Genomic DNA, 15,750 nt, shown 5'->3' with positions numbered 1-15,750 from the left:
GGAGTGAAATGAGTGTACTTACTTCTTATGAGGCTTAGAGCATGAAGAAACTAGAATGCGAGCTTAAATTTTGAATTTGGGTGATTTTCTATGAGTTTTGGGATACTCTGCCCTGTGCGCAGTGCAGTTCACAGAAGCGCAGTGCCTCTGCCAGAAACGTAGCGCCACCTCCAAAAACGCACTGCAAACTTGCAACCCGCTTTTAGAGGCCTTAAACTACTCCAAATTGCGAACTTGATAGCTCGTTGGAAAGCTCTTGAAGTCTGCTACAAGATGGACTCATCAAGAATGTAATTTGGACACTCCAGCAAGGAGAAAATTTGTTTTTTCCAAAGTCACTCCAAAAACACAGCGTGCTTCTGACAAAAGCGCAGCGCCAACTAGCAGAGCATTTTTTAATGCCTTCCTGCAGGATTTTTGGGCTAAAAGTGGTATGGTTGGAAAGATTATGATGTCTGCTACACAATAGAGTCCTTAAGCACTGCCAACACCTGCTCCAAATTCCTGAAAAACTGTCTTGAAGTCAAAATGTCTAGAAGTTATCAACTCTCCTATAGCAAGTGTAGTTTGGGCATTTCTCTCAAATCATAACACTTGTGCATAAATTGAAGGAGGGTTTTGTTCCTTGGACTATAATTGACAAAAACCTCTTTCACTTTTGTAAAATTATTCTCCATTTGGTCATAAACATATTTTGAAGCAAAAATGTCCATATGAGAAATGATGAAACGAGGTAGTGTACCGCAGAGTGTTTTATTTGAAATAAAACATTACCTTTACCTTTATTTTGCTTTCCCTAAGCTACTAACTCCCTTTACCCATTGAATCACATGATGGACATGTTTTTGTTTTGACATATGGTATCATGATGACACATGGAGTGAAACCCTAGACCATGACCTAAAACGAGGAATTCAACCATTTCATGACCCAAGACATTTAAATGAAGATATGAGACCTCGAAGAAGACAATGACCATGATGAGTGATGAATACCATGAGTAAGTGAAGGGAGTAGCAGTGACCTAGACACAACAGCCAGTGACCAAATTTTTATTTGAAGATTCACTGAAATGACAAAAATTTGACTTGACACCCTAACAACACCTTGTAAAAGCATATTTGATCACTAGTGACCGGCTGAACTGATTGACACTAACATAGTCCACAATAATTAATTAAATTAATTATTGTATTTTTCTAAGTTAACCCTAGGAAAAAATCATAATATCACTTACTCCACCAAGCAAGCACCTAAAGAGGTAATCAAATATCTTCTGCATGCTAAGACAACAAGCCAATCTACAAAACCTTTCGAAGCTACAAAAACTTCAACACTCCTTCCTAGCAAGGAATTCCCACCACCCCCAGCTTGTCTCTATAAAATACAAACTTCCCCTTCGCTAGAGGCTTGGTGAGAATATTTGTTACCTACTCCTTTAAGGATATATATTGCAATCTCACAACACCTCTATGGACCATGTCTCTCATGAAGTGGTTTGTGATCACTATATGTTTGGAGTCTGGACCAATCATGAAACAATGTATTCTCAGATAGTTTAATGCGACTATAATTGTCACAATGAATCACAGTTGGCCAATATTTGATGATTTTTCAGGATGACACAACTGGACCCAACATGCCCCTAGGCTAGCCTTGACACACCTTGATGTGAAACAACTATTTCGGAGCCCAAATGAGAATGCTCTCACATTGAGAGACTAGGGAGGGCCTGTTGCACTCAGGAAACTCTCCAACCAGAAAACTATCCCTACCCCTCACTGCAAGAAATCTCCTCGATCACCTTCTCTGACAACTGTTGCACTGCTCTCTTCAGAAAATCGATCTCTGATCTGTCACTCAATGTGCTTTCCAAATGCCCATCAAGCCTCTTCTTATAATCTTCCAGTTGAGTAATCAACAGCCCAAATTAGATTCTAATCAATAGCTCAAATCATTTCGACTTGATCCTCATCTTCTTCTAGAAGTTTCACCCCCAGTTTAATTAATACCCCTTAATTATTTTAATTTCCTAAGTTTAGGCTTAGGCACTCATTAAAAATAATAAATTATTTTAATAAAATTGTCTATGGTTGGAATTTCCCAAAACGATTTCTGGGTATTCTGAAATACATGTCCTGTCCTCCCTGCAAAATTTGAGGCTTAGACCACATCCAATGCTACTAGAAATCAACATTGACATGGTTAACTTCATGCTTCTATATATTTGGTCGTACTTGCTATCTAAGTTGTGCAAGTGCATAATCTTCAAGATGGTGAGGATGCTCATAGATATGATAAGCATGACGGAAAAAGTTATGGGAATGATGATGGTCATGATAACTCTGATAAATAGATCGAAGCCATGAAGGATTATCCAATGTCGTAGAAAAGAAGTAAAGCTCCCTAAGTTAAGTGGGAGCTTGAATAAAAGAAATCTCCCTAAGTTAAGAGGGAGCTTGGATGAAAGGAATCTCCCTAAGTTGAGAGGGAGGGCATATAATAGCCATATTGAACACCTTGAAAGAAGAAAATTGGAGAAGGAATTTTGAAGGACTGTTGAAATAAGAAAAGTTGGATCTATGTATGTGAACTAGGAAAAGAAGATGTATGATTAAGGAATCTTTTGTCAAGATTCGTTTGAAAGTCCTACAGTGATAAATTGAGAAGCAACATCTAGTTGTTTGGAAGACCCCAAAGATTTGTGTTTACTTATGTACATTTGAAAGTTTGTCACTGATCGGGGTTGTGTTCGTACAGGTAAATCTCTCTGAGGTTTGATAGCATGCAGGTTACACGAGAGAGATTTGTTACCAATCTATTTGATTGGGGAGGATTTGTTACCAATTGAAATAATCGGGAGTGTTGAGGCTTTGCGTATAAGACACATTGCCTAGGAGGACATTTGGTTGGCACTTTGTGTTGATGTCTAGTTCTAGAAGTAGGGAGGGTGGCGTTGGTCATAGAGATCTGACCTCGAATATGCACCTAGATCCCTGGGTTGATGGTTAGCAAGTAAGCCTAATGGTACCTAGACAGGTTGAAAGCTTTAGTCCATCTTAGTCCCACCTGGATAAATTTTCTTGGTCAGGAATCCAGTCCATGGAATTGCGGTGCCTAAGCTATTGGATGACCTTGGATAGATTTCCCTGGTTAGGAATCTAGCCCATGGCATTGCAATGCCTAAATTTTTCATGGTTCATGTGTTCTGAGATCTTCTTTGTACTTGTGAATACCTCCCTAGTTAAGAGGGAGTGTTGAAATATGTAACTAGGTTTGGTCTTCATAAATGTATTTGAGTCAAAATGAAATGTACTTATCAAAAGAATGAAGAAAATATTATTATTATTATTATTAAAGCATATATTTCATGCTTGGGTCATCTTGTTTTAGGTCAAAGTCCCCATTGAAGACTTCTAGGATTTATTCTGAGTCACTAGAGTCATTGTCCATTAAAAGAGACCCTTCTTGGTTTCGAATCATGTAAAAAGAATTATTTTTGAGTCAAAAATGAATATAGTCTTTTCCACACCAAGTCGGCCTCAAGAAGGGTAATTCGACCTCATTGGAAGGCTATATATACAAGGCAAATCAAATTCATTTGGAGCAATTCATTCTCTCTCACAAAGTTCATTATCCTAAAGTTGGAAGCTGGGAAGTGCAAAGTTGGAAAAGGGCTGGAAAGGAGTGCGAGTTTTTGGAGGAAGATAGAAGACACCAAGATCGAAATTTTGGGCCATCTCTCTCTCTCTATTCTGAGTATCAAAGGAGATCGAAGTTTTTCTTTGCCTAGTCGAAGTTGTTGCTGCTACAACCACTGGATCAAAGCTGCTACTGCATGTTGATACTGCTAGGTCGAAGTTGCTTTTGAAGGGTTATCATCTGCAAGAAGGATTCAGGGCTGACTTGATGTGGAGGAAGTATTTATCTAGGTCAAGAGTCTTGGACTATCTCAAGAAACTATTGAAGGAAGAATTGTTGACCGAGTTTTCCCCTAGATAGGGGTTTTTCCCTGGCTATCTGCCTACATCTGTTGTCCTTGTGTTATTGTTTTGGTAATTGCTTGATGAACTAAAAAATAAAATAAGAACATAAAGATAAAAGTATCACAAGTAATTATCTATATAAGAAAATCTTTCTGCCTTTCTGATTTTCTAACAATTTGAACTTTTCCTGCACCTGCAACTAGAAATTGAACCCTTCTGCCCAACACTTTGCACTGCCTTTAGGACCTCTGCGTAGACTCAGGATTTTTGCTCGAAGACTGCCTGTGAAGTTGCAAAAATTCTCTCTCACTTTTGAGCTCATGATCTGTCTTCAACACCGCTTTGATACTATGTGAAAATTCCTTGAAAAAACAGCAACTGGAATTTATTATTCTAACTAATTAAATATGAAGTTTATTTTGTTACAACAAAATAAAGAATAAATCACACTGCAATTTCTTCCCCATAAAATTACTATGGAAAATAAAAAAATGAGAACTGAGAAAATAGAGCACACACAATAAAATTGACACTGTTAGTTTTGGACAAATGTCCCCGGAAAAACCCAATGTGGGAAAACCTGTGCAACAAATGAGTGTTTTATTATTATTATACAACAAAGAAATTATGAGTACAATCTGGATGCCAAAATGACAATCCTCTCTAAATGAATCACTGGCAAAATTATTAAGGCAATTTTTCCCTTCTCCACAAGCAATCCTGCAACAAACTAACCATCGAAACTAGCCCCGATATACCTCTACACAACCTGTAACTCACACTGCCAGGACCTACCACTGGATCAGACAACTTGCCTGTTGCTGCCTCTGGAAGTAATTCTCCAGCCCTCTAGAAAATTATTCCAGCCTCTAGTAACTGAATCGACCTCTCCTATGGCTGAATCAAACTGCCTAGATCTACCGAGTGAAAAAATTTCAATCCCCACTCCGGTTATTATTTTTCTTTATCACTCCATGAATTTAGTTTTAAATCTAAGCATGATAAAATATTCTAAAATCTGGAAATGACAATATTTTCTAGACACAAATTTAGAGATTTCACAAATGTTGAAATTGCAGAAATAAAACACAGCAAAATTATGACAGCCACACAAAAAATAACACAGTAATTTTTTGTCAATGTGACCCTAAAAAACTCCCTACAACTCTTGGGGAAAACCAGATTGAGAGCTCTTCCTTATTTCTGAAAATGCTTTTACAGAGAAACTGAAATACATAGTAAAAATTCCAGCAACCACAATTACAATTTATCTCAATTTTCGTGCTTGAACTCTGCCTCGAAAATTGTGCCAATCAGCAAACAACCAAAATAGAAAATTTTCCAGCAATAAAACAGCGTTAAATGTTGTACAACCTACCTTGAAAATGTGCCTAGAATTTGTTGTACGAACCGTACAGATTTCAGCGCTACGACTGCCTCGAAATTCATGCCCTTGCTGCTATCTCTCTTTCTCGTTTTCTTTCCCTTTCTCCTATTGTACAGTTTTGCCTTGGGATGCGTGCCAATAAATGTTGTTGTCCAGATTTACTAAACTGTATTATTGCTGCTTTGCTTCACTTCCTCACTGCTTAGAAATTGTCTCCTTGCTCTCTCTTCTCTTTCTCTCAAATGCTCATGAAAGAATGAATTGATCTTTTCCTCTTCTCTTCTCCTTTTATTCTCTAAATGACCTTTTGCGTTACCCTAAGTTCTAATGGCTGAGACATTTAAATCTAGGGATGAAAACAAATGTGCATTTAATTCTCACTTTCTATTTTTTAACTCACCCACTTAAATAAAGACCCACTTAGCTTTTTATTTCCATAGTCACTTTTTCACTTTCTAATTTTTCATTGACTTTAATAAAGTCACCTTTAAATTAGAATGTAACTTTACCACTTATAAAGTCACTTTCAAATTAAATAGGTTTTACCACTTATAAAGTCACTTTAGGAGAAAAGTTAAAAATAAATTTGAACATTTTTCCCTAGGCCAAAGATCAAAGCCTTAAGGAACCACTTGTCCTCTGGTACCCAAATTTTAACACTCCCTCTTACTGAGGAAAGTGTTCCTCACCACTCCCATCTTGTTTCTAAAGTAGTCATGCTTGCCCCGTGGTAAGGCTTTGGTGAAAATGTCCACTGCCTGCTCATTTGTGGAAATGTACTCAAGCTTGACAGCGCCCTTTTGGACATAGTCTCTAATGAAGTGATACTTGATCTCAATATGCTTTGACCCGTCATGAAAAACTGGATTCTCCGTGAGTTTAATGCAACTCTAATTATCACAGTAAATTACTGAAGGTCTCAATGCTTGATCAAATAGGCCAAACAACATTTTGCGAAGCCATATGGCCTCACAATTAGCCAAACTAGCAGCCATATACTCTGCCTCAGCTGAACTCAATGCAACTAACTGTTGTTTCTGGCTCATCCACGACACAACTGCCGAACCCAACCCAAAACAACACCCAAAAGTACTCTTCCTATCAAAAGCACAACCTGCCCAATCTGAATCAGTGTACCCTGCCAGTCTCACTCCATCACCCTGTCTATAATCCAGACCCAAATCCATAGTCTCCTGCAAGTAACGAAGAATGTGTTTTGCAGCCACCCAGTGCACTCTCCTGTTCTCACACATGAACTGACTCATAGTGTTAACTGCAAAACATATATCTGGTCGAGTGTTGACCAAATACATCAAACAACCAATCAGATGTATGTATAGAGTAGGATCTACCAACTTGGAATCAGAAGCGTGAAGCTTCTTCCAATTAGTGATCATAGGTGTAAACATGGGTTTGCAATCCTCCATGTGAAATCTACTAAGAATATCCACAATGTACTTCCCTTGTCCCAGGAAGAAATGCCCCTCCTCCTGCCACACCACCAATCCCAGAAAATAATGCATCAAGCCAATATCCTTCATCTCAAACTCAGAAGCAAGATCTCTCTTGTAGCCCTCAATGAGTCTCTTTGCACCAGTGATGATCAAGTCATCAACATACAACACCAGAATGAGGGCTCCTCACCCACCACAATGAAGTATAGGTTCGGATCAACCTTATTCTTTGTGAAACCCAACTGCTACAAGTACCAAGCAATGGGAGCTTGCTTCAGGCCATAGAGTGTCTTTTTCAATCTACATACATGGGACTCCTTCCCATGCACCTCAAAGCCCTGCAGCTGCTCAATATAAACCTCCTCATGAATGAAGCCATTGAGAAATGTGGTCTTCACATCCATCTGGTGGATCTTCCAACCCATCTCTGCTGCAATTGATATAATGGAGCGAATAGATGTATCTTGAGCTACGAGAGAGAAGGTCTCCTCACAGTCAACTCCCTCTTCTTGTGAGAACCCTCTCGCCACAAATCGAGCCTCCAACTTCTCGATGCTGCCATCTGCAACATGCTTTATCTTGAAGAGCCATCTGGAAGTACAATTGATTTACCTTCAGGCCTCGGCACTACCTCCCAAACATCGTTCTTCATAATAGAAGAATACTCCTCCATCATGGCCTCTCTCCAGAGGTGCTGGCAGGCTGCCTCCTCATAACTAGAAGGCTTGGAGTCAACAATGCTTGTTACCAATGCAATGTAACTACAAAATCGCTCAGGTGGTTTAGTCTCTCTAACCTGTCTCTTTGGCCTAGCAATTGATGTGGCCTCGCGCAAGGTATCTTGAAGCCACTTGGGCTTCCTCTTCCTTAAGCATATTTCTCCCACCGGAGTGAAAGAATCCTCATCATCATCAGAAGCCTGAAATCTTGAAGGCCTGCCAACTGACCTCATGCCTGAATCTATGCCTGTAGATGCTGAAGTACCGTGCGAATTGTCCATTAGTGGACTACCCTATGAACTACTCTACGGACTGCCCTGCATGTTGCCCGAAGAACCAACCACCAGACTCTGAGAGCCACTGCTCACTAACGGACCTGACACTGTAATCGATGTACCTCTTGATCCCTGACCACTGGATCTCTGTGACTGACTCAGCTGCTCCTGAGGGTCTGATGACTATGGATACTCTAACTCCCATGACCTCTTGAAAGCTCTCTCCTCCTCGAACTTCACATCCAGCCTAACAACCAATTTCCTCTGCGCAGGAATATAAATCCAATAAGCTTTCGAGGTCTCGCTATAACCCACAAAGATGTCCTTGTCTACAGTGGGCTCTAGCTTGGTCCTGTTCTCCTGGGGGACATAGGAATATGTAAGGCACCCAAAGATACGAAAGTGCCCAACGTCAAGCTTCTTCCCAGAAAACGCCTCCTCTGGAGTCACATTCCCCAAGGCAAGATGTGGACTCCTGTTCTGCAAGTACACATCAGTGTTGCAGGCCTCTACCCACAAAAATAAAGGTAATCCCTAATCATGAAGCATGGCTTTTGTAGCCCCTGCAATGGATCTGTTCTTCCTCTCTGCAACCCGATTCTTTTGGGGGTAGCAAGGCACTGTGAAACGCCCTCCTAATGCCTACCTCAGCACAAAAATCAACAAACTCACCAAGGGTATACTCCCGTCCATTGTCTGACCTGAGGACCTTGATCTTCCTACCTATCTGGGTCTCCACAAGAGCTTTGAACTCTTGAAACCACTTGAAGGCCTCACTCTTAGTCTTCAAGAAATAAATCCAGGTCTTCTGGGAATGGTCATCAATGAATAAAACATAGTACTCATAGCCACTCAAGGATACATGAGACATTCAACCACTCACATCGGTATGAATAAAGTTAAGGATCCCAGTCGCTCTGCTGTCATAGCTGAGAAAGGTGATCTGGCAAACTTCCCCATAGCACATCCTCTGCATACATCAAGGTGATCAAAACTGAAATCTGGCACACCAGTGGTGATCTCCTGCAATGTACTCAAGGCCCAATGATACATGTGCCCCATCCTACGGTGCCAAATCTCACACAACTCTGAACTGCTAGATCTGTTGTCGGACCTATCTTGAGTGCTGCTACTCAATGCCATCAGGGGTTGGAATGAGAACTTGTACACCTTGGCATGGCGCACACCAATCTCTCTAGCTGAAGAAGCTAGAGTTCCCCTAGGATATATAAGCACCTGCCCTCTCCTGAACAACACATCATACCCTCTGTCCTCAAGTGCTTGGACGGATATCAAGTTCTTCTTCATTCCAGGCACATATAGAACATCTGACCAGTGTGGAAAAAGTCCCGATAAAATCGGGATTTATTCCCCAAAACGCGATTTTTTCAAGAAAAGGATTAAATCGGCCGATTTTTTGCCGACTTTTTAAGAAACGAAAAAATTGGGATTAAATCGAAAAAGTCGGGATTAAATCGGGACTTTTTCCAAAAAATCGTGGTAGTTTCTTTAATGATTTTTTTTTCTTTGAAAAAATCGGGATTTTATTGAAAAAATCGGGATTTTATTGAAAAAGTCCGGATTTTTTTAAAAATGAATATTTTTGTATTTTTTTAATTTTGCCGACTTTTTCGAAAAACTCCCGACTTTGCCGAGTTTTTCAACTTTTGGACCCTTGCCGAATTAATCCCGACTTCGACTTTTTCCACATTGCATCTGACACTTTCAAGGGAGGTTTGGGTCCCCTATCAAATGTCAATCTCCCCACATCAACTGCTCTAACAATGTTGTCATCACCAAGTACTACCTCCATATCAATATCACCCTCTGAAAGCTCTGAGAAGTACTCTCTGATTCCTGTCATGTGGCGAGAAGCGCCATTGTCAACATACCAAATGCTAGAAGATGCTCTGCTAGTAGCGGGGAATGCACACTCCCTTTGGACCTGTATGGCAAGTGATCCTGCACTGGTGGCCTCACAAGCTATGAACCCAAACTCCTGATCAAATCTCTCTAAGAAGCTCTCTATCTCGGCAGACGTTGCCAAAGGTTTGTCGTTCCCTTTCTTGTTCTTCTTCTCTAGACACACAACAACATAGTGTCCCAACTTTTGACAATTTCGACATTTGACTTTGGAATAGTCCTTCTCCTTGTTCTACTGCTTGCCTTTACCTTTGCCTTTGCCTCCACTGTTGGAAGCTTGCTTCTTTGCTCTGCCCTTCTTGCTGCTTGCTAACAATGCCACATTGTCATCCTCCTCCACCTGTTTGGCTACCCCAAGATGGTTCTTTCTGATCGCATTCTGAATGCAATCAAACCACAACCTCTCCTAATCGAGAAGGTTTTCCCATGCAACAATGCCATCCACAAAATTCTCCCAAGTCTTGGGAAGACCATTCAAAGCAATCCTCACCAACTCAGTGGGTGCAATGATCTCACCTACGGTTGCCCACTCATCTTTCACTGAAGTGATCTTTGTGAGGTATGTTGTAGCACTGTCAGTCATAGCCATTTTAATGGCCATCAGTTTCTCCTTTAAGACCATTTTTCTGTTTTCATTTGAGCTCTGGTAAAGATTGGTCAAAGTTGTCCACGTCTCATGTGCATAAGTTTTTCCTCTCAAATGAGGAATGACATGATCTTTGATTCCTTCCAGAATTAATCTTTTTACCTTAGCATTCTTTTTGTTAAACTCTGCCAATTGTACAGGGTCAGCAGGTACTACTACTGGGTTCTGTGTGGTATTTACCATAATGCCCCAGACTTTTGCTTCCTCAAAGATGCTCTGGATTCTCTCCTTCCATGCACTGTAGTTGTTTTTCCCATCCAACCTGTCTTCAACTCTCAAATCTAAAGACATGTTTCACTGTCCTACCAAACTAAAATTTTCAAATCTGTGGTAAAGGTTTTCTGTTTTCTGTGTAAAAATCAGTTTGCTGTAATTTTCACTTTGTCGTCCCAAACTGCACTTTTTCAGCCAACCAAGCTCTGATACCATGAAAAAATTTCAACCACCACTCCGACTATCAGTTTTCCTTATCACGCCATGAATTTAATTTTAAATCCAAGCATGATAAAAAAATTCTAAAATCTGAAAATGACAATATTTTCTGAAAAAACACAAATTTAGAGATTTCACAACCGTTGAAATTGCAGAAATAAAACACAACGAAATTATGAAAACCACACATACAAAATAACACAATGATTTTTTGTCAATTTGACCCTGGAAAAACCCCCTACAACTCTCAGGGAGAACCAGTTTGAGAGCTCTTCTTTATTTCTAAAAATGTTTTTACAGAGAAACTAAAATACACAGTAAAAATTTTAGCAACCACAAATTACAACTTATCTTGATTTTCATGCTTGAACTCCACCTCGAAAATCATGCCAATCAACAAACAACCAAAATAGAAAATTTTCTAGCAATAAAACAACATTAAATGTTGTACGGACTATACAGATTTCAGCAGTGCGATTGCCTCGAAATTCATGCCCTTCTGTTGTCCCTCTTCCTCAATTTTTGTGCTTTTCTCCTATTGTACAGTTTTTCCTTGGAATGCGTGCCAATAAATGTTGTTGTCCAGATTTGCTGAAATGTATTCTTGCTGCTCTCCTTCACTTCCTCACTGCTCAGAAATTTTCTCCTTGCTCTCTCTTTTCTTTCTCTCAAATGCTCATGAAAGAACGAATTGATCTTTTCCTCTTCTCTTCTCGTTTTATTCTCTAAATGACCTTTTGGGTTACCCTAAGATCTAACGGCTGAAATTCATTTAGTTCTAGGGATGAGAATAAATGTGCATTTTATTCTCACTTTCTATTTTTTAACTCACCCACTTAAATAAAGACTCACTTAGCCTTTTATTTCCATAGTCACTTTTTCACTTTCTAATTCTTTATTGACTTTAATAAAGTCACCTTTAAATTAGTATGTAACTTTACCACTTTTAAATTAAATTGACTTTACCACTTATGAAATCACTTTTAAATTAAATTGACTTTACCACTTATAAAGTCACTTTAGGAGAAAAGTAAAAAAAAAAAAAAAAAATGGACACTTTTCCCTAGGCCAAAGATCAAAGCCTTAGGGAACCACTTGTCCTCTGGTACCCAAATTTTAACACCTAGATCACCCACTAGCTCGATGTATCTATCTCCATCCCAGCGTCCTACTCTTATAATCTCTCGTTGGTGAACAAACTACCATGATTAGATCCACATCAACGGCTAAGATCATCTCAAAATCAATCCATGTGAGTTTCGAGAGCATTCTCACTTTTCTCAATTAATTCCTTTTAATTAATTGATTTCCCTAAGTTATACTTGGGCATTTTTAATTATCAATCAACTAATTTAATTGAGTTGTTTTTAGGTGTTTTCTTCCAAAACCTTTTCTGGGTTTTGGAGATCTTGTATTGCTTAGCCTCTCTAACCAAAGTCGAGACTAGAACACCTGTCTGATGCTACAAAAACTAACATATATTAAAATTTAAGAGTAATTTCAGATACGTATTTTGGCAATTTGCTAATTAAATATATTTTCCTCTTATTCCATTCTTTATATTAAACGCTGATTTGCAAAGAACCATTCCACGCATTATATTTACAATTTTTTACACATTTGTTTGGCCACTAACTTGCTTGTCAAACAGACACTCTCTTACTATTTTTTTCTATGATTTGTTGCAGATTTTCTGGTTAGACCAGCAGGAAGTTGGAACAAAGACTGAGTCAAGGACACACCCCTGAGGTTGGCAAGCACCAGCCTAAATGCAGAGTGAAATTTGCTCGTGACACTTTGGGCAGATTTTCCAAATGTTCACTGATTTTTACTGCTGATTTTTAATGTTTAGATCAATTTACAGGGTGTAGAAGTTAGTGCTAACAGGAATAATGGATTGAACTCTAAATTCATCGTCAACATCATTGAAAATAAATGTCTCAAATGCATCCTAGATCATTAGTGTCATTGCTAACTTATTAAATACCTCTGTGATATTTATCTATGTTAGTTCATGCCTTTTGATATCTGGGAAACTTTAAAAAGAGTACATAAGAATCATTTCCCAGTTTAAAGTTAGTTCTCTAGTCTTATTATCAACCCACATAAACCAATCATGTGCTGGACATTCTAGATATATTGGGGGTATTGATATTTGTGGCTGGTCATTTTTTGGTGAAACCCTTGCAAAATACTTTTCATTTTCATGAATCCATATTGGATTCCTTCTACATTCCTTTTAATGGTGATACCCTTTCCCTTGCTTCCACCACGGAATGAAACTCTTTGTCACATGGAATGGTACCCTCACCTTTTATTTTGAGACTCGGAGATATAAATATTAATTAGAGATAACTATGTTTTCTCAACCATATCATATGTTTCCCCCATTGTTAATTTCTTTCATTAATATAACACTCTATATAATATAGTATTGTACATGTGAGTTATATGGTATGGTAGGAACTTTCCTATCTTGAATTAATTGGATATCTATCCCTGCAAAATAATTTGGAGCTCCCACCTACAGAAAAACACCCCTATAAAAAATCACCTCTCGCATGCCTATGCCCTTCTCACAGAGCCTCCATTCATTGGGATTCATGTGACTACACATCGTCTCTCTCCACAGATTTTCAATTCATAGTTAAGTGAGAACTTAAGAAAACTAAGTTATAAAACTTTGTGAACAATTTAATTTATTAATATGACTTTAATATTAAATTCAAATACTTATATTTTCCCTTGCATGCCTATGCTATGCTTTATGGCACTACCCATGATCTAAGCAACCTGTACCTTGATCTCTGGCTTCACTCAGTCTTATGAGACCACAGTTCCTCGACTTTGCTTCAGCCTTCACTTTGTGTCACAGCTCTCTAAAATTTAAATACAAGGTTCTGATACCAGGTCAAAAATATACACATACATAATCACAGAGTCATGATATGCAAATATGAGAGAGATGCTTGATTGATATTATTCCAATATGAAATGTCTTATTACAAGCCAGAAGACATACATTATGAGTAGGTTACATAACTCCCAACTCATAACTCCCAACACCTAACTAACTTTCTAATCAACTCAATTCATAACTTAACATTACATTATATTTTATTACACTATATCCTAATTCTCCTAATTAAAACTTCCTGCATTATCAAATATTTACTCTCAACACCTACCGCTTAAAATTGTTAAGCCTCACCTTGACATCAACTGATGCTGAATCTTGAGTCTGTACAGTTGCCTCTATGGCAGATAGGCGGCTCCTTGGAGACAGAAGTGCACGTTTTGCCATTGGGTCATCTGCACAATAGAGATTCCACAAATATGAAAAAAACACAATTGAAGTCATCATCAGATACAACTGATGAACTTTAGTACTATACTTTCAAGCATCAAGGAAATAAATAATGTGCACACTGGCAGAAACAGTACCATAATAACCAGATATTGTTTCTAGTTGAAAGACATTCCCAAAACAAAAGATATCATTTCAATGTATGGATTAATCTTGAATAGAAAATATATTTTCAGTTTCAGAGGCCATCCCTGTATTTGTAGAAAGCAAAGGCACAAACAAACAGAAAAATTAGGATACGCAAAAGCTATATACTTGAAGTTTGACCATTTTAAACGGAAGGGAATGGAAAATAAATGTAATCTGCGACTTTGAAAACAATGCAGGGTTTGCTTAAAAGTAAATTTATGCAACAATGATAAACTGATTATTATGCCCATTCTTTGCCACTCTTTAATCATCTGATTTAATTCTTATAGATTTGTTCTTAAACTAAAGATCGTAAAACTCTGAAACTCAAGATTTTAAAAATCATGAGGTAGAGGATCTACAGGGAATTTTCTAACAAACCCTAAACCAATAAACAAGCTGCAATTAGCAGCACCACAAAGGAATCCAAGAGAGCACAACATAAGTAGAGTAAATTGGTGTAAGTTCCCTTAGGAAAAAGAATGATTAAACACGCTTGAATGTGATGATTGTACAAATGATGGATGTGGGTGCTAGGCCCAAGGAGGAGGGGCTAGGCCAACCTTAACCTAAATTACAACAAAATATAATAAAGTGTAACAATGGAGTAACTACCCACTAGTACTTACAGATTGTACTATCCCATTTAGAGAGATTACCCTTGGGATGTGTTCACTCATTTTTTCAAAGTTCCAAGGAAGTGGAAGTACCAACTTTTTCAACGGGATCAGATCATTTATCAGTAGTTCATGTGTCATTGTAAACCTATTATGCAAACTATGTAATGTAAATGATGCTAGTAAGACCATGAATGTATGTAGCGACCTAGGTAAGTCTATTATTTTGGCGAGAGTTTCATCCGAGAAAGTTTTTCGTCTCACTAAGTCATTTGTGTTTCTAAACACAGATGGTCGGCAGTGTTTTTCCCTCCAACCTCACCCTAAAGCTAGGGTAGAATTCTTCATCAAAGTCTTAGGTGAGTCTTAGTGTTCTAATCGAGTCTTATGTAAAAGTGATTTGGGAATAATTTAAGCTAATTGGCTAATTTATTTTATTACAAATTGTTTGGTCTACTAGATCATATTGTGTGAAGATTGGGTACGTATTTTGAGGGTCTAAGCCAAATGGGTATCCCCCTTCGAGGATTGAATTGTAAAAAATATTTTGATGTATGGTCCCTCATACTTAGACACCATGGTTAAAATATTAAAGGGAGAAAAAAAAAATCAATCCCCTCATATGTCAATTAATTAAATTTTCTGGCAAAATTAAATTAAAATCCTAAGCCGGAAATTTAATTAATTAGAGTCAAATTAAAATATCTTAGGAAAATTAAATTCTCCATGTGAAAAATTCGTGGGTTTTAAAAGAATTAATTTTTTGAGGTACTCCACCAAGAAAATATTGGATATTTCAAAAAAAATTGGACCCT

The 15,750-nt window shown here is 38.2% G+C and overlaps 1 protein-coding gene across 2 annotated transcripts in view; it reads right to left on the bottom strand.

Annotated features, from left to right (window-relative positions):
• The window catches only part of LOC149191513 (Galactose oxidase/kelch repeat superfamily protein), a 464,035-nt gene that overhangs the window by 98,650 nt on the left and 349,635 nt on the right, over positions 1 to 15,750 (bottom strand). For both annotated transcript variants that reach the window (XM_089404308.1, XM_089404307.1), the window contains exon 13: positions 14,034 to 14,134. In XM_089404308.1, the coding sequence (XP_089260434.1) occupies positions 14,034 to 14,134 (101 nt within the window). The remainder of the gene's footprint in view (positions 1 to 14,033; positions 14,135 to 15,750) is intronic.

The sequence above is a fragment of the Pinus tabuliformis genome, chromosome 2_2 (genome assembly GCF_031772625.1).
Source record: "Pinus tabuliformis cultivar Carrire ecotype Pingquan chromosome 2_2, CPIR1, whole genome shotgun sequence".
NCBI classification, from domain to species: Eukaryota; Viridiplantae; Streptophyta; class Pinopsida; order Pinales; family Pinaceae; genus Pinus; species Pinus tabuliformis.
Note: the sequence above shows the minus strand (reverse complement) of the source record. Positions and strands in the feature narration are given on the sequence as shown.